A 19549-nucleotide genomic window follows, 5' to 3' on the forward strand; every position below is an offset into this window, starting at 1 on the left:
TATGCTTCTCTTGAAGCTTTTTCCATCCCACTCCCATGGGAAAACTCCCCTGGCACAGATTAACCTAAATCAAAGTTTATTTGTTGGCATAGAAATCCCTCACCACAGCATTTCTGATGCAAATAAAAACAGTTTAGGGCACACTCTTTTGTACTTCTTATGAATGTATCAAAAGGAGGTCTACAGTGTTCACATTTTAAGAACAAAAGAGTGTTTGACTTGTTAATTTTTTTAAAATAAAAGTTAATGAAATTTTGCATTACAAGAGACAAGACCCTGAAAAAACCGTATCTTCCTTACAGATTTTAACTTTTTTTTCTTTAATTTCATTAGTTACTACTCAAGTTAGAAGAGCTACAATTGTTCTAACAAAAAGGAATCAGGTGACCATGAAACTTCTCAGCTTTTCATGATATAACATTGCTTTCTGATGAAAAAACCCTATCCATATCCTAAACACAAAAATAACAAATTTACAAAATGTTTTAATATAGAAGTAATAGAGGAGAAAAAAAAGCAATACAAAACAATACAGCCTCAAGTACTGCTTTTCTCTACCCCATCTTTTCCCTTTCATTTACTGGTTCAGTTTCTTTTATCATCTCACCAGCATATTTTTTCACCAACACATTTTTCTCACACATATTATGCAAATCCACAGAAAAAAAACCACACCATTTTGGTTTTAAATGAGAACTTGGACTCAGCAAAGAATGATGGTACAATTATTTACATTCATCTGGAAAATTTCCTGTTTACCACAGCACGCTATCTGCCATCACAGATGGCTATCCTGCTATCTGTCATCACAACACTATCAAAATTCACTTCATTCTCAGTTTCTCTCCCCCACGAATGTCACCTGCACTGACTATCAGCACAGTTAGTGCATTTATTCCCTTTTTCCTGTATCACCCAATTAGTTCATGCTGGTTGAACAACACACCCAATATTATGAGCTCCCTACACAATTTTATCATAGAAAAATTAAAATAGTAATACCTGACCTACTTCAGGTAGGAGAAGGAAAAACATTTGAAAGCAATTCTGAAATCTGAATATTGGTTGCAAGATACACAGATGTCACAGTTCAAATGAACATGACAAGACACCAACCTTTAGCTACCACCAGGACAACACAACCCACAGAAAGTAGAAATAATTATTTTTGCAGAGTATGGATCATTTAAAGCTATGAAAACAATGGAGGGTTACACACAGAATGAATGCATCTCCCCCTACCTTGTGTTGTTCAAGCTTCCTGTGTATTGTGTTTGCTGTTTCCTCATGAGCTTGCTGAACAGTTACTTCTTCCCTCAGAGCAGCCTCTGCCCTGTACAGCCAAGCACCTATGGTACCCAAAGGTGCAGGAAGGGATTTATCAAGGTGTATGTGCCAATCAAGCATCTAGGAAGTAAAAGGAAAAGGACTGAAATTCCTCCCTTGCTAAATAATACAAATAAGTGCATTTATAAAAATCATACTTTACACTGTAAAATCAAACCCCCATCTAACAGAGTATAACAATAGACGTAAGTCTAGGTATATTATTCCACATGAGTTTGGAAATTACAGCATTCTCACAGACAACAAAACCTCTATAAGAATTTGTTGATTTATCTATTTCTCCTTTCTGAATGGTAGTTGAGTTACAGAATGATCACAAATAAACTGGAACATGAGAAGCAAATGAGAAGCAAAATATCTAGAATTCCATCAGTTAATAGGAACAGAAAAGGCATACAAGACCTTCTACCAATGTTATTTAATTCATACTCCTGCATAAAATCTTTATGTCTCTATATTGAACATACTTTTTATATGTAAGGTTCACATGAGTCTCAAAAGTCTGTGGAAGAATACAGCAATAAAACACTGTGTCTTATTGGCAGTGCCAGATATGGGAGTGAAAACATAATGAAAATTATGTGAAAACTCCAGAATAATTTTAAACAGATCCTCTGTTAAATACATGACATTAAAAATATATATAGGCAGTATGGATATACACTAGTAATAATGTTTTAATAACTTTTAATTTGGGTAAAACAGTATAATGTGCTTAGAATTTTCCATTCAGTTGTTCAAAATTCCAATCATGAATATTAACACTAATTTATTACTGTTGAAAATAGGTCAAAAAAATAATTAAAACCTCATTTATTGGTGAAGTATTCAGTATTACACAGAATTTATTTTTTTTTAGTTATACTAAGAAATGTTATATTAGAATTTCTCAAATAACTAGCAATTTACATTGGAACATTGCGTTTGGAAGTTGCATTGTGTAAGCTTTTCTTTCTATCAACATCTGGAACTTGGCCGAGTACTGTCACCACTCTTTCAAGTAAAGGGAAATCTCAAAGTATAGTCTTTTTCTTGAAGTTCGTATTACATCTTTGAGCAATATTAAAGATGATAGTGCAGTAAATATTCTCAAAACAAATAGGAAATAATTCAGCAGTGCCTGAAATTTGGTCCACTTTTAGTTTCCTGATCCCTAATAAAATCAATAGCAAACAGGTGTTTGAATTATTTTAAAATCCACCGTTCATTTAATAAAAAATATATATAGCATAATGATTTTCAACTTACCCTGGAAGTAACTCTCTCCCATGCTTGCTTCACCACAGCTTGATCAAGTGATAATTTACCATCTTTCCTTACTGACTGGGTTGCAAGTTCAAACTGTTTTCTTTTTACCTCATATTGTACTCTGAAATGCTTATATGACTGCACAAAGAGAAATCCAAATCAATTGCAGTAGAGAGTGAAAGAGTTAAATTCGTTAACATTTATGGAGTACCATAACCTATGTTATGGAAACCTATGTATGGAAATTTTGTACTGATATCTGTCCTAATCTTCCCCAAAGAGGAATAGCACTTCTGTATTTACATGTATATTTTTTTAATATATATATAGATAGGAATTTTGTATTTCTCTTCAGCTATCAGATGCATGAACCATATATGAAATTAGATAATAATTGATCAGATAAAATTGTAACTGGATTTAATGCTACTTGGGACAGTGAGACAGTGACATTTAGAGAACAGTCAAGCTTTGGGAGAGAATTTAGGCCAAGTTTTGTATTTCTGATTTAGACATTAACCTTTGAGAGAGTGAACGAAAATAAAACTCTAAGTCCTGTCCTCTCCACCTGTCACCTCATCCAGCCTTCAGTCATACCTCCTATCTGAGCTAAATCATGCAGGATCTGGAGGGATGGCACAGACACATGCTCTCTTCTAACTAGGACAGTCCTTCTTCACACTGCTGAGAAAAGCTCGGTGTCAGGCCAACCATCTGTGCACTGTCCTACGTAGCAAAGCTGGAGCTGGCATTATAACTCCTCCACCAACAAAAAGACAGGACACTGTGTGTCCCTATTTCCTTAAACACTGTAGTGACTCTCATATACACAGACTGCACAAAATACTGCAGTACCTGTTACACATAATGATGACAAAGATTTGTAATCATACATCATTTCTCTGCTGCTTACCTGATACTTCTCTTGTAAGCTTGTTTCTGCCACCTGTGCTCGGGCTATGTCTCTTTCAAATTGTTCTGCCCACACCTTTAGGTCTCTTAGCACCAGTCTGTCTTCCTTCTATGATGTAGTACAACCACACGTTAAAAAAACCCATTGCAGCCTTTTAGGAGAGCTGACACATGTAGTCCAGAAATTAACATCTCTACAGCAAGTCAAGGTTATCAGTTGTAGTGAAAGCAAATGTGCCCAATTCTCTCATCATTTACCTTCATACAGTCCAACTGAAAAGCATTTTCTCAGTTGAAAAGCATTTTCTCAGTATGAGAGAAGTCACCAACTAGACATTAGTCTTCAACAGATTAGCAAAGTCAATTTTCAGTTGAAAAGTTAATTGAGCTGAGACAGGAGAGGATTTTTTAATCTTTTACCACCATTTTATTAGCTGGTCTGCTGTTGCTGAAAATAAAATTATTGTCTGATTGACTTCAGAGTAATCCTTGACATAAAGCTCAAAATCCAGAAGTTAGCAAAATATTTAGAATATTTTCACATGGAAAGTGAAAAGAAAGAAAGAAACCCCAAGTATATTAAATTTCTTTTCCTTCTATGTCGTTTTATGGCTTTGAAGAAAAGCATATTTGTTTTACAGTTTACCACTTCAGTCTGTCATGGCACTGCAGTTTGGTAAGGCTGCAAAGTTTTCTGCAGAATTCAGTAACCTGGCAGTGGACAGAAGAACACTAACAGGAAGTCTCAGGTCTGTGAGCATGTTATAAGCAAAAGTTATCAGGAAATAGAAAGTATTCTGTGCACTGGTCAAGAAGGATACAAGTGTCCCTCTCAGATTTCCAAACAATGAACCAGCTGTGTTGGCTGTTAACTAGAAGCCACGTTTTGAAACCAAAGAAGCCTTATTACTGCCAATTTGCCAGAAACAGACAAACAACAAATTTGTCTATTACAGAACAAATACATAACGTAAGCTAATCACCTAAAATGAGTCACACTTCAAGCATTATGTGAGAGAAGAAATACTGGACCATGGGATAAAAAAAAAAAAAAGAGTAGTCACTGCCTGCATTTAACAAACAAAGTACTGTCTTGTAAGAAATTAACCTGACAGGGGAAAGAAGCCAATTCATGGTTCCTTTCCTTGAAAGCTGTCTAAAATATGTAAAATATAATTTCCCCTTAATAATTTTTAAAAGATAAAGCTTTTGCTTTATTTCAGCCAAGAAAATGACAGATTCCTCAGATAAGAAAGAAATCTTTGATGTATTTCTACTAATTCTTTTACTGAGCCTCTACTCAGAACAGTGGTAGTTGGCTGGACATAATTTGCACAACAGATTTGCAATTATCACAGTTATCCTGACAGCCAGGTAGTTGCAGTGAGGTTAACATGCTGTTAGAGCAGCTGGGCTGGAACAAAGTTCTCTGTATCTCGTGCTCCTGTCTTCTCACACACACAGGCTGATACCTGAGAAACAGAAAAGCACAGACACAACACTTCCCTGCTCTAGATACCTGTAATACTGGGCTCTCCTTGGTGTCCCAAGAAGCCAAAACCCCAGCACTTCCAAATTTTTAAATAATTTAAATATAGAGGAGGAGAATAAAATTTCTGTTCTTCTTGTCTGTGTGTGTGAATATAACATCAAGATTCTTTAAGAAAAACAGCAAATTAATGACTACCCCCCTATGAGGAAAATCATAGACTCATTTATGCTAGAAATTATCTCTAAGATCACCAAATCCAGCCAAGTGGAATATAAAAAAGAGAGCATCTTAACTCATTCAGCCATGAATAAAGGACTTTGGTATTAAATTTGCTCTATTCCAAAGAAGCTACAACTTCAGTGAGACTATTGAGATATCTATTAGTATTTAGCTGCCAGCTCCATAAAAGCAATGCTAAACTACGCATCTTAGTGGACTGAAAATACTACAGCAATCTTACCAACTGAAAATTTCAGTAAGATGTTAGATTGAAGTCATGAAGGGAAGAAGTGTGTCCCAATGCTCTGTATATTACTTCTATAATTCACAGTATAAAATTCAGTTTCATAAAACACTGTTTTATATTCCTCATATTAGTTAAGGTAAGACTTTGACAGGGCATCTATATGCTTGCAGCTATTCATATAGTAAACTGAGCAAAGCAAGCATTTTGCAAGATTACCTCATCAGTTTAAAAATTTAAATTTAAAACCCATTTTGAGCAAATGTTTTTGAAATAGAGTATCCCTGGGATTAAGAATATCTCTATGGTATCTGAAGATAACACAGGAATAGCCTCACCTCTCTCAGACCACATATGGTTTCTCTCATACTAAGTTAACAGGTAGCATTTAGTCTTCCGTATTATAAAAAAAGCATTTATTTAGGCAAATTTTGATCACTTTAATTGCAAAAGATGTAGATGCTTCAGCAACCACCTAACTGGACACTATAAATTACATTTTGCATCAATGCATGATGAATCTTTTATTTATTTATATGTTTTCACAGGTTTCCAGTTCAGTACATCACTTACCACCTGGCAAATTAAATTCTGTGGTCCTTGGTTGATACTAAAGCACTTTAAAGTCTCAGTTTGGGTAATCAACAGAAGAGATTCACTTTCTTAGACATCAAGGCACTTGTCATCGACACCCACCAGATTTAATGAGCTATCATTCTTAAAAAAAGACTTTCATTAGTGTCTAGTATTCTTACTCTTAATAAATCAAAATGACATTCTCACTGATATGTAAACTATTTTCTAAAGTCTGCCTCTTTGAAGTAGCATACAGATGAGAAGATAAATCACCACACAAGTTATCAAGAATAAATTTAACTATTTGTGCTTTCTCAAGCATGAGGAACATTAATCTCTGATCCCTTTATTTGAATATATCTAAAATCCTGTGGTTCATTCAGTATGCTACTTCCAAGCAGCATTTCTAAATATTAATTTATCCTTACACAGTTTCATGAATGTTCACATATTTGTAGAGATGAACAGAATTGGAGCACTCAGCTGACAAGGAACATCAAAGAAAGTATTTAGAGAGAAGAGTTTATGAGTTCTGATATGAAAATGGAGTACACTTTAAATTTGCAAAGAAAATTTCAGCCTAGAATCAGTATTTTATTAACTGATATGCCAGAGTTAATTTGAATATTATATAATACAGAATATTGTAGGGTTTAAAGAGCTTAAAATATAATGAGAATCTTAATTACGGACTGGAGAAGAAGTATTTTGTTTAGTTTCCTAACATGTAATTATAAACAAGGTGTACTGATCAAACTCTCAGGCACAGACACAATACAATTTTCAAATACTACCTTTTAAATGAAAAAAAGTTTAAGTCTGCTTTTCAGGGACATGGAATCATTGTATTTCATATGTACTAAGAAAATGAAGTCCCTTCAAAAATGTTTATGCATAAATTCAACTGATTATGCTTTTCATTTTGAAAACTCTGGCTTATATATACATATAGGTTACTGGGTATATATATATAGGTTACTGAAACTCACTCTCTGACAGCAGTATCACAGACACAGGGTGAATGCCGAGCCAGGCATCACCTTCAGGGATGAACTATTAATGACTGGCTGCAGAAGTAGACTAAATCCTTGGAAAAGCTCAGAAAGCTATTTTTGCAGCTGCTGCTCAGAAAATTCCTCTTACACTGGGGAACTCTGCTGGCATAAAAATGTCAGAGATGACAGGATTATCTTCTGAATTACTTGCTCATCAGAGCACAAGAAGAGAAAGACTTTACTTCAGAAATACTTTGAGGGGGTGAGCTTTAAGTACAGCTAAATTTATACCATGATAAGGAAATCAGCAGAGCTTTTACCACTTCAAATCTCCTCTGGCTTAAGAAGTAATGTACTGGGGCTCTGTAAGGCTAAGGATTTATAAAGTCCCATTAAAGGTGCCCAAACTTGCTTGAATGGATTGAGAATATAGGACTAATTCTGTTATCAGCATAAATCTTTGCTTCAATACATCACTAGTTAGATATACATAATATGAGATGAAGATGAACCTTTGATCCTAGTAATTTTAAAATATTCTATTTTATAAATTTATTTAGAAAAAAAAATCCTAACCAAAAAACCCCCAAGAATGTGGAATCTACTAGGCAATTAACTGGATCAGATCAAACTATAAACACTATTGACTGACTGCAGTGACACCTGCTATTTATTTCACAATGTATTCACTTCTGCAGTCTTCCGTTTCACCCCTGAATGCTCACTTCACATACTCTGTGTTAAGCTTCTGAACTTCTCTCAGTCAATATGAGAAAATTAGAAGTATCTAAAAGTCTAGGTTGGTTATAAAAGTATATTTTTAAAAATATCATCATTTAGATGAAAAAGGAGCAGCACATCACACAACTACAAATGAATATTCTCCTTCCAAACTGCAAGCCACACACATCACTTACACAACCATACACTCTACTATCTACTTTATAAACCTAAAGACATACAAAAATATTCATCTAAAATGAGATTAGATGTGTAGAAACATTGAACTATAATCTATTTATTTCATGTTTATATCTATACTTAAGCATAGTCTGATATTTATTATAGGAATGTTGACTTGCTTTTCTATAATATTTCTGTTAAGTTATTTGCAAAATTAAGTGTTAGGCTGTTGGGGTCAGCTCATGTAAGAGAGCAGATATTGTGTTAATGTATTGCTTTTCAGGAAAGATAAACTTAAGGTTAGCAAACTAATGTACATTAACACCCCCAAAATCTAAAGTCAAATAAGTGCAGGATGAAAAAATATAACAACCATGAAAGTTCCAATTCAAGCAACTATTCTGAGCATACACCCTTACCTTAAATTTCATAAAAGAAATGACAAAAGTTGGGATTGCTTGAAGTTCCTAGCAATATGAAACAAATGGGAAAACAAGAAGCAAGGAAAATAAAAAAAAAAAGAAAAGAAGCAAAATAAAATAAAGCAAAGCAGGCAGAAAGTCCAGAAAGAACAGTAAGAGCCACACATGTAGGAATACAAGATGTACTTAGAACTATTAACAAGCTCAGGTGTCCATATCATATCTAGTGAAGTAGTTTTCATATTAGATCTGATTTCCAGATTGCTAGTCACTACATGATTTATTTTATCTGGAAAAATAATTACTTACCTTAGAGTCACTGTGTTTCTTTGAGATGTGTTGACTACACGAGTTCATACATGTTCATAGCTGGTCCATGCATGAGAGATTAGACCCCTTTTAGTTCTGAAAATGCACACACAACTAGCTGTTCCCTCTGACCACAAATAAGGGATAAGTTTCAATCATTACTCCACTTTGTCCAATGCAAATTCTTTATGAACTGAGCATTGAATCAGGAAGGAAGATGAACAGGAATTTGTGTGGACAACACATCTTGAGGTAACACAGTGACAGCTGAGTTGGGTGGAGGGTGGGGTAAGAGGGTTAGAAATCTCCTCTTGCCCTTCCTCTCCCTACAAAAATCCCCCCAGACACAGTCCAGTCTGAAGTAGGATCCTTCTAACTAAATGTAGGCACCTGCAACTAGGATAGTCCCTTTTCAGTCCTTCAAGCAAGGTAGATGAAACCAGTTGTATCTAGCATCTAATGTCCAACTCATTCTACAGCAGGCACTTAACACATGTCAGGTAAAAGATATCCTTAAACAAGAAAATGGGATTAGTCCAAGAGTTCAGGGGACAAGAGTCTTGCAATGTTACCTCTTCCAGGTACCTGGATTGTTTGATAAATATTTCTTTAGACTATACTTCAGCAGGAAGACAGAGAGGCTAAAAATAGGGGGTCATACTGGTCACAAAACCAGAAAGCATTTTAATCAACTGCCAACAATGTTTTATATATCATTACCTAAGGGATGGATTGATCTGATTCTGTTTTATCTCTGTTAAAATGCTCTGCAACACAGGCTTCCAGAATATTTTTTGTTGAAGACACTGTCTTAAGAAAGATGTCATCTGGGAAAGTGTTTATCTTTTGCTGACTACAGGTGGAATGTCATAAGCTTTTAGATTTTAAAGGTGAATCCTGTTCTAAGTAACTAAACTGACCAAATAATTTAAAGATGGACATGGATCCTCCAGGACAGTAAAAAGGACTATAGTTCTTCCTCCAGGAAACAAAGAATGATGGCATTAGAAATTTAGTGCAATGTCAAACTCTTACTTTCTTCTCAAAGTCTGGAAGTTACTAGTTTCTGCAGCATGACATCCAAGGGGTCAGCACTTCCACCAAAATTTATGTGGATTGCTATTGGAATATCTAAGAAGAGGAAGTGATTCTTTGATCAGCATATTAGCATGTCAAATTTATTTGTGTTGTTCTGCTTCCTAGTGATTCAAGTAGAATTCCTGATGCAGCTCATTATTTGCCCTTCCATAACTTGTGTGCTGTGGGTACAGCCAGAGACAGGCAGAGCATGGAATGGCTCAATCCTGTATTCTTCTGCATCATCTCTGCATAAAGTTCAGGGGAAGGGGGTGAGGTTGTTCCTCAAAACCCAATCCTAGCACAACAGAAGGCCTGGCCAAGGCTGTTGGTAGCAGAAGCTGCCCTGTGTGCCATGGTAGGAGGATGGCAGGACAGCCTCAGCCCGAACGAGGCTTCAGCGGTCACTCAGTCCCTTCAGCAGCCCCACTGCTTAGTGGGATGCTGAGACACTGGCACAAGTATGTACCCAGATTAATGGTGCAGGAAGGAAAATAGTAAGTTCCAGTGCTCAGGCACTGGAATCAAACAGCAAAGCTATGGCTTCCTTAGCCTCACACACAGACTCCTTTCAAAGCTCTTTTCTACCTCTGTAGGGAATGCAGAGAAACACAGATAAAAAATTGTTTCTTCTTTCTCTCTTGCTGGGGCTGAGCAGATTGTCTCAGCAGTGCTTCCCGTGTTTGCCACGAAGAAAGCAAATCAGCACTAGGAAGTGAGTCATGATAACTTGGCATTGCTGAGCACAGCATTCCAGTGCAAAGCCAATGCACTAGAGCCTACACAAAACCAATTCCAATGAAAAAACATGACTGAAAACAATTCCTTACAGCAAAGAGTTAAATATCAGTGTGAAATAGAAAGGAACCTCTGCTAAAATTTTAAATGCCTCTCAAGCATAAAAGCCCAAAGCCTGAACCTAAGCAATACCTTGGACCATTCTTGTTCTTATCCAGAAACCCAGTGTGATTGAAATATAAATGACACATTGCTTCAGGCAACAAATTATTACAATATCATTGGTGTTATGCTTAAAAATCTTAAGGAACTTTAGGATCCATTGGTTTGTTATTATTTACAATTATTTACAAAAGTGCTATTTTTTGCTCCTGCTACTCCTGAAAAGAGGAAAATATCTGCAAGATCACCATATTATTCTGTCCACCTACTGAACATCTGCAAGACTTGTTCCTTTATTCTTGGCTAATCTTTCCCACTTTTCTTAGTGTGCTTGTCACTTGAACTGTTCATCAAAAGGAAATATAATAAACCAAAAGAAAGCTATAAAATGTATTTATAAAGCTCCCCCTTCATTATAATCTGGTTTTTATAGTTATGCAAGAGAAACTTACATCATTCTCTGGCACATCAGTCACTGTATGATGGGGATCAGGATAGTACTTCAAAAACTGGGCTACATAGGTCATGACAGACTTTTCATCTGGCTTTTCAACATCCACATCTAGACAAATAAAAGCATGGAAAAATAAATTTTTAGCTGAATGGCATAAAATTCTGCTTAAATATCTAACCACTATGAATTAGCACATCTGGCTTGAGACACGCCAAGTAGTTAAACTTTTGCAAGTTGAAAAATGCTTTTTCAACTAAGTATTAGGTACCTTCTGGGTCAAGGAGCCTTGGGATTCCTAGTTCTGCTTCTGCAATTGTGAAGGCTTCTTCCAGGTTTTCTCTATTTGACCTTCCCCTCACTTTCTCCATGTCCACTAAATCTGGTCGGATAGCATGAATAACAGAATGAAATGCAACACCACTCCTCCAACTTTGTCCAAAATCTTTGATTTCGATTCCAACTTGCCTAAAAAATATGAAAGGGAAAGAAGTTACTAACAACATCAGGACCACAAGAAACGAGGAGAGACATGAATGCTCGACCCAGGGATTACCCATCATTAAACCTAAACCACTTGTTCCTGTAGTGCCCAGTTAGGTCAACTGCAGCTTCATCTACCCACTGCATACATTCATTTCTGCCTATGAAGCTCCAGCTGTTTATCATATACATGATGTATTTGTCTCCAGTGGGCTTGCTAGTGCCAACAAGCCATGAAGCAATGAGCAATGGAGAGCCCAAAGCTCTCAAAGTTGTTATATGACACACACAGAGTCTGTGGATGCACACACTTCCAATCACTATTAACTCCCTCCCTATAAATCTCACTCCATTAAAGCTGCCGCAGTTCAATTAGGTGCATCAGTATCATACAAATAAAATTCCAACAAGCCTGTGCTAATCTGTTATTTTTTAAAATGATAGCATGGACAGCGACATCACTGCTGTTTAGGGACACTACAACACTCAAATTTCTCTATGTTCCGCACAAATGATACATAACTTCATATATTTAGAACACTTAATAAACACTTTATTTAAAAATAAACATATATGATCCAGAAATAGCAATATACAATAAGAAAGTAATCAGAACTGAATCACACTTCCAAATCACTGCTTCTTTTACCAGTAGTTCTGAAAGGCATGGTGATCCACAGACAGCAAGATGGTTCTTAACTTGGTCTGAGCAAGTAAGCATCCTTTCAGGACACAAAGACACTAAGGTAGTCTTGCCATTGGGAGGTTCAAGCAAAAGTAACTGAGTAAAGCTTCACTCCAATGTCACTGTGATCAGTGAAACACTTTCACTGTCTTTAGGGAAGTAGCCCTTGCAAACAGTGTGAAGCAGACCCAGGTGAAGTGTACCACTAGGCATCACTCGGCTTCTTTTGGCATATTTTATCAGCTCTTCCCAATAAAATTGACAGCTTAATTTATGCATCTATTTTCATTTTGTTAGTTTGCATGCTGGAAATAGAAGCTGATCAATTTCCATTGCCGGTGTCTTACCAACAGCAGTGCAAAGGAAGAAATTCAAATTAGACAGCACTGCACTATAAATTACTGTATTCTACCTCTGCATAAGTCTGAATCTTTGCAATTACATTTATTTTCTCTGAGGCACCATCCAATAACTGACCATTTCCCCTCTATATTTTGCACAATTGATGTCTTCAAATAGCAGTGATTCTTTAATTTGAGCAAATAAATCCATATTATTTTACACCTCTGATTTTCTTATTGCAGAAGCTATCAAACTACTACAGTATCTTTGATATAATTTATGAGGGGATTAATGCCTTTTTGAAGGCTGAAACAGCAGGCATGGGATCATACAGAATAAAGGAAAAAAATCTTAACTTAACTAGACATAGCAAGAAATAACTCCAAAATAACTTGGATTAAGAAAAATGAAGATTCAGGGCTATTTGTGTAATAATATTTCCGTTGTATCAAAAAATTGCAAAGGGATATACATAACTTTTCATCACTTTCCTTTCAACAGCAAGAGCCAGATTTTAATTTTCCTACAAGCTTTCACTGAGGAATGCTTATTCAGTGTGGTACTGGCAGTGTCACATCAAGTATTTTGGCAGCAGGACTAATGCACTGTCATTCAGGCATCTAATTCCCCTTTCAGCTCCTCATTCTGTCAGAGATAATCCCATTCATTAGTCAGAAATTATAAAACATTATTGCATGCAAAATTAATGTAAATAATTACTTATTACTTAATTTGTTTTATGGCAGTAACATTTAGCAGCCTCAGTTATCAAAAAGAATGTGGTGAGGGGCTTTATAATTATATACAGAGGAAGATACTATATAAATAAAGAGCAAAAGGATGATCCTCGACTGAGAGAGCTTAGAATGTGAGCAAAAAGCTTTCACTTAAAATATAAAATCAGTTCATCTCTGGTTTACTTACTTTGCTGCTGTGTACTGTAACCATTTTAACAAAGCCTTCCTGGCACTTCCTTGGACCTTGGTTACCACCTTCCGTTTGCTTGGGGGACTTGCAGTTTCTGAACTGACAACACTTTCCACAGAAGAAGCACTGCTAGACAAGGGCTGCAGCTGTGGGAGGTTGCTTGTAAGCTCTTCAATCTGCAGGGGAAAAAATGTTAATGAACTCTTTTTAGATAACCTTCTTGATTCATACCAGTTTCTTTAATCATTTCTCAATACAACTGTCTAAATAAAGTTGGGCAGAAGCTATAATTAACTGTGTTTTACTTAAGCATACATTACAGGAGCTTCAGAAACGCTAATGCATGTGCCCAGAAAATGGTCCTAAACTCAGAAGCACGAGGCATCTAATAATTGACTTCACACCCTAGAGCTAGAAAAATATGCAAGTGTGTCATGTTATCTATTATAGGAAATTATCACCAAAATAGAAGTCAATACCTTACATATAGTTTAATTTTAGATTATAAAATATCCAGATTATTTTAAAATGAAAGTTAAACTTTAGATTAGAAAATAATAATTTCGGAGGAGTGTTTTTCAATTAAAGAACAGCAGCGACCTCAATTATCTGACCTGGATAGTTTTTTACTTCCTGTTGTACTGTTGCAGCATAAATTCAATTGTATACAAAGCTACTTAGAGGTACCTTGCGACAAAATAGTGAATGTACTGCAGGTAAAGTGCATTAAAATGCTTGCTGAGAGTGTAGGATGGCATCAAATGAAAATCTTGATTAACTTCAAGAACATTAATTTCACTAAAAATTTTATTCTTTAACATGACAAAGCTATATCCAGAGGAAGTTGCAGGATTTTTTTATGCTTTCCTCTTAAAATCCAAAGTTGTCACATTGCAGAATGAGTCTGCCAGAATGAGAACCACAGCTCTTATGGATTCCTGCTTTCAATCATGTTAAAATTATGTATCTGCCTGTGAGAACTAAAGGAAAGGTCAAAAAATGACAAAACTTATGCAGAGAACTAGAGTTTTAGTAAGCCTGAGAAACACGATCTTCTCTCTTCATTTCAATGAGCTACAAATTAAAATGTCAATATAATTCTGACTAACTTTTATTCTGATGGACTCTGAACTACTGAGGCATCACAGTGGTTGGGGCTGAGGAGAACAGCATCCCTGAAACATCACAAGGGAGCCAAAGAACCCCATAAAGAAGAGCAATAAAATTAGTTGTTATTTTAAGTGTTGAACAGTGACTCACTTTGTTAACCCATATGGACAGGATTTAGAAGCCAGTTTTACCGCCCACCTAACTTCAACAGAATGCAAGTGATTTCTCCTCTACAAATGCAACCCTCTCTCAATCTACATGATTCACAGCTAAATTTCATCCTTGCAAATACCTGCATCTGCCAGTGAAGTCACCATGTTTACATGTATGGTCTGAGAATAATTACTGACATCCAGTGCACCAGAATTAGACGTTCAATGCAGTCACCACTGAGGTTGCTAAAAATACTTGTAACAAGAATACACAATTCCATTACTTTCCTCTTTTGCTATGTTGTATTCTTTTGAGAAAGCAGAAGAATATGTTTCAGTGATGAAGGAACTCTGTTCTAGGCAAAGACACATCTACTCCACAGACAAGTACAATTTTACACAATGTGAGGCACCATCAACTGTTGCTTCATTCAGCATCAGATCCCCAGCAAATTACAAAGTGACTTAGCTACAGTGAAAGACTGGAACTATACCAGTTCATATAAAATGATGATCTGAACAACTGTTTGAGCAAATGACTCTGAAGTATAAGAAATGTAGTACCTGAAAATACAAAATTATGGTCCACACCAAGCCAAGCACAATAGAAGGCCTGCCATCAGCAATATCAGTTGAGTTTATGTTGACAAGCTTAATCTATATAGAAAAGAAAATGTGTTACTATCATACACAAAGTATAGCAATTAAGAAATGCATTTCAAATAGGTTCTATATTTGAAATGCATTTCTGCAATCAAACAAGATTCTCAATTTAAAAACCCCAAATATTGAATAGTGCAATTTCACATTTAGGCAATTATAATTTCACAGGCTGGATAGAGGCATCCTTTAGGTTGGATTCAGCTTATGGAACTCTGCTATCGACCGCCCAGGTACACCTGACACCCTGCAAATTTCCAACTCCCTCTAGTAATGGAAAACTTTTAAGACCAATCCATGCTATTATTTGTAGAAAACATAATTTCAAGCAGAAAGGAAAATAAAAATTAGATAGAAACACTGTACAAACCGGAGATCCTCTGTATACGGACTAGCATGAAAAGCAAAAGGAAAAATAGGACACAAAAATAATTTTTTAATAATTATTAGGTAGATGCATTAATCCATTTTTTAATGCAAAGAAGGCACATTTTTGACAATAAAATTTTATCAGGAGAACAAATTAAATACTTGGCAACATATTTTAAATTATGCAGGGGTTTATTGATAAAGTTCTGAACCATGTGTAATGAAAAGAGAAAAGTGAGTTTAAAAATAAAAATGCAAAAAGGAAAGGGGTGGAAAAAGCATAAAGAAAGAAATGGGAAAAAAGAATGCTAGGGTTCTCCTGCAAGAGCATTTTATTGTAAAGGATATCACTACCACTGATTAAGGCCCCTTTGTGAGACAAGCCTAACAATAGCTCTTTTAAAAATAGAGTGGGAAAAAATTAGTTGACCAAGGTCAAATTAAGTTTTTCAACAGAAATGGGAACAAATTTCATGACTAATTTGACTGCTAATCCATAATCTGAATAAAATATCACCCTAAAATAAATTTGTAACATAGAAGGAAATAAAGAGGGGAATGTATGATAAAGAAAAAAAAACATGTAGATAATGCTCTAGGAAATGAGATAAAACAAGCAGTATTGGAAAGTTCGCAACTATGTTAGTACTTATTTCCTCAGCAAATCTAAGAGTCAGACACCAATCATGATAAAAATATGAACGACTGCCAAAGCGCCCATCTACTACAAGCTTGTTCAAGGACAAAGGCTGTGGATAAACCTTGGTGAGCAGTCTAAAGAAAAGATGGAGAATGACTTTGAGCAACTTCATTTGTCTCTCCAAAACAGAGAAAAAACTGCATTTCTCTGAATAAGCAATTGGAAATCCACTAGATAATGTCAAGTGCAAACAAAATGTTGTCCATGCCTCTAAGTTTTTTTCCAAATTAAATTTTCACAGGCTGCTCTGGAAGAGGCAGAGCAGAAGTCCCCAGAGTTCACATTTTTACTCCTCTCCACCAAGAAATCGACAAAACTCTAGGAAATTTGGCATTACTACTTCCTCCACCAGTCAATAAGGAAAATTTTCTATTCCGTATCTTAAAAAAATATACCTCATTCTCTCAGCTGGACCAATTCCAAGAAAAGCTTTTCTTTTTCTAGAAAGTGAGGTTGTTTTAGTATCTATCACAAATCAAAAGCCTTACAGGGACTCAGCTAAATCTTCTGATTAGGCTACTGCTCACAGAAGCACAGCCTATCTAGTCTAGTTATTGAGTTACCTTTATTTTATACACCATTAAGATGGATCTAGAACTAAAAATAAACTTTCCAGGACCACGAGAAAACTAATTTTGTCCAGAACAGTATCTGTTAATTGTGAGCTGCAGTCCGTAGTGTAACAGGAGTATTAGCAAAAGTCTCTTTGGACAGTGAAAACAGGAAGTTGATTTAAAGTGTAATATGTTTGTTTATGGGAAAGCACACAGAGGAAGGAGATCCTGTCTGTGTTTGTTGCCCTTTGAGTACAGCCCAGGGTTGGCATTCAGCAGCTGAAGGGGCATTTGCTGTCTGAACAGCATCCCCAGCTCCTCTGGGAGGAGAAGGGTGACAGGCTGGATAGAGGCATCCTTTAGGTTGGATTCAGCTTATGGAACTCTGCTAACGACCACCCGGATACACCTGACATCCTGCAAATTTCCAACTCCCTCTAGCAGAAAATCTGGGACATTAATACAACTACTAAGACGAGTGCAGACAAAAATCCTGAGATACCAGAAGGAAAAACACAGAGCTCTGGCAATCTCTCCTGATCTTTGGCGGGGCCAGTTTTCCAGCTGCACTGCTATAGTATTTGTGGGATCCAAGCAGGGTCACCCACCACACTGTGACATGGCAACTGAGGAACTGTGGGCGTTTTGCTCTTTGCCCCAGCCTTGCCTAATGCTTTGCATTAACAAACTATACTTTCTAAAATAGGTAGATTGTGAGCTAAAATGGACTTTTGTTTCAGAAATATATTATTCTTTATTTTGGTTATACATTTTCAATTTTTAAAAGTTCTCTTTACGATTTATTTTTACAGGCATCTGCTAAGATTGTTTCCCATGTAACATAACTGTAATTAGGTCTAGATGTCAGAGAGTCAAAGAGAGGGAAAGATTGCCAAAATCCAACAAATCCCAGTGAACAGTATTGTGGAGACTTAAAATTCATCAGGTGTAACATCTGCATTGACAAACACTGAAGTAAATGCAGAAATTAGGGGACAAAATACCCACAGTCCAATGAAAACATCCAGATCTGAGTCATTACAGTACACAGAGAAGTCAGGAAAAAGGGTAGAAAGGCCCTGCTTTAGTATGATATTCATAGCTAGATGAAAATTAGTTTTTAAGTTTTCTTCTTTTGTTAAATGTAAAAGTTATTTTTTATTTTCTAAAACAGCCACATCACTGACTCTACCAGAACAAATCCAGCAATTAGTCTGAAGTCCCGGCAAGTTAATAAGGTGTCATATTGCCCTAGATTTTCGTATCTGTAATTTCAGGAAATAGGTTTTTGCATCTAAAAGCAAGTGAAAACCAGAAATCTATTTTTTTTTTAAATTATAAATGAGTGTCTCTGCTGAACTAAAGTTCATTATTTGCTGAGAACAGCAGCAGGGAAGTAGAGATCATGAGAAACCAATAAGCACACTTAAAAAAAAAATCCATCCTCCAAGGTGATCCATTATTAATTTAAAAAACAAAAAAGGCAAGTTTCACCCTATGCGTTGCCACATATTAGTATTGGACCATACAATTTTTACTTTACAGGTGCTTTTAGACATTGTGTAGAAACTGAGGACTGCGTACACAGCTCAAATTTTGGAGACTAAAAACAGATGGGTATCTACAAATCATATCCTTATGGAGACAAATTAAAAAAAAGTAAAACCAGGGCTAAGTGCTACCATACCTACCCGTCTACCCTCCAGAAACTTGAGAGCTGTGCCAATGTTGGCAACCCAGTGAATTCGCTTCAGCTGACGTCCCTGCTCACAAGGCTTAAAGAGAAAGAACACATTAAGCTTCAATTAGATTTATGCCAGTTTGCTTCAAAAACTGAACTTCCAGGTTTATTCTCAATGCCTATGTAAAAATGCTCCTTGGAACAGTGAAATTGTTGAATTGCACCTTTGCATATATGGGGAGGACTGGCAGATACAGGGGACGCAAGTGTGATAATTCCATTATAAAAAAGTTATATATCTCTTAATCTCAGGATGGCAAATTGTTGGCTTCAGTCTGTAAACATCATTACATCAGAGAAATTTTTTCTAATGTAAAATAATTACTATTTTTGTACACATGAAAACAGACATTTATTATATATGTGTGTATCTATATATATGCATTTGAGAGAAGACAATATTCTCTCAGTGAAATATTTTTACCGGCAATGTATAAGTGAAAGTGGTTGTTACTTTTAAAATCAGTCTTCAATGAAGACATTTTACCTAAGAATTTTCATCCCATGACTCTAGTACCTTATTGGCAATTAAAACCTCAGCTAAATTCCCACTGAACAATGAATTGCACTGAATTTAAGACATGTAGGCTAAAAAAAAGACAATTTTTTAAAATTCAATCAAGAACATATGCTAGACATATATATCCTACTGTATATATATACTATATATAGTATCAATATGTATACATATTTATTTATATTAATTAATTTTATTTGTTTACTTATTATTT

The 19549-nt window shown here is 35.8% G+C and overlaps 1 protein-coding gene across 22 annotated transcripts in view; it reads right to left on the reverse strand.

Annotated features, from left to right (window-relative positions):
• SYNE1 (spectrin repeat containing nuclear envelope protein 1) overlaps window positions 1-19549 on the reverse strand; it is a 291288-nt gene that overhangs the window by 210347 nt on the left and 61392 nt on the right. For 19 of the 22 annotated variants that reach the window (XM_064413327.1, XM_064413326.1, XM_064413337.1 and 16 more), the window contains 10 exons: window positions 18769-18852; window positions 15825-15845; window positions 15359-15451; window positions 13530-13708; window positions 11367-11563; window positions 11097-11206; window positions 8356-8403; window positions 3509-3616; window positions 2596-2733; window positions 1243-1407 (listed from right to left, as the gene is read on the reverse strand). In XM_064413327.1, coding sequence (XP_064269397.1) covers window positions 1243-1407; window positions 2596-2733; window positions 3509-3616; window positions 8356-8403; window positions 11097-11206; window positions 11367-11563; window positions 13530-13708; window positions 15359-15451; window positions 15825-15845; window positions 18769-18852 — 1143 coding nt within the window. The remainder of the gene's footprint in view (window positions 1-1242; window positions 1408-2595; window positions 2734-3508; window positions 3617-8355; window positions 8404-11096; window positions 11207-11366; window positions 11564-13529; window positions 13709-15358; window positions 15452-15824; window positions 15846-18768; window positions 18853-19549) is intronic. The other 3 variants (XM_064413343.1, XM_064413328.1, XM_064413330.1) reach the window with 2 other exon arrangements.

The sequence above is a fragment of the Passer domesticus genome, chromosome 3, assembly GCF_036417665.1.
Source record: "Passer domesticus isolate bPasDom1 chromosome 3, bPasDom1.hap1, whole genome shotgun sequence".
Lineage (NCBI taxonomy): Eukaryota > Metazoa > Chordata > Aves > Passeriformes > Passeridae > Passer > Passer domesticus.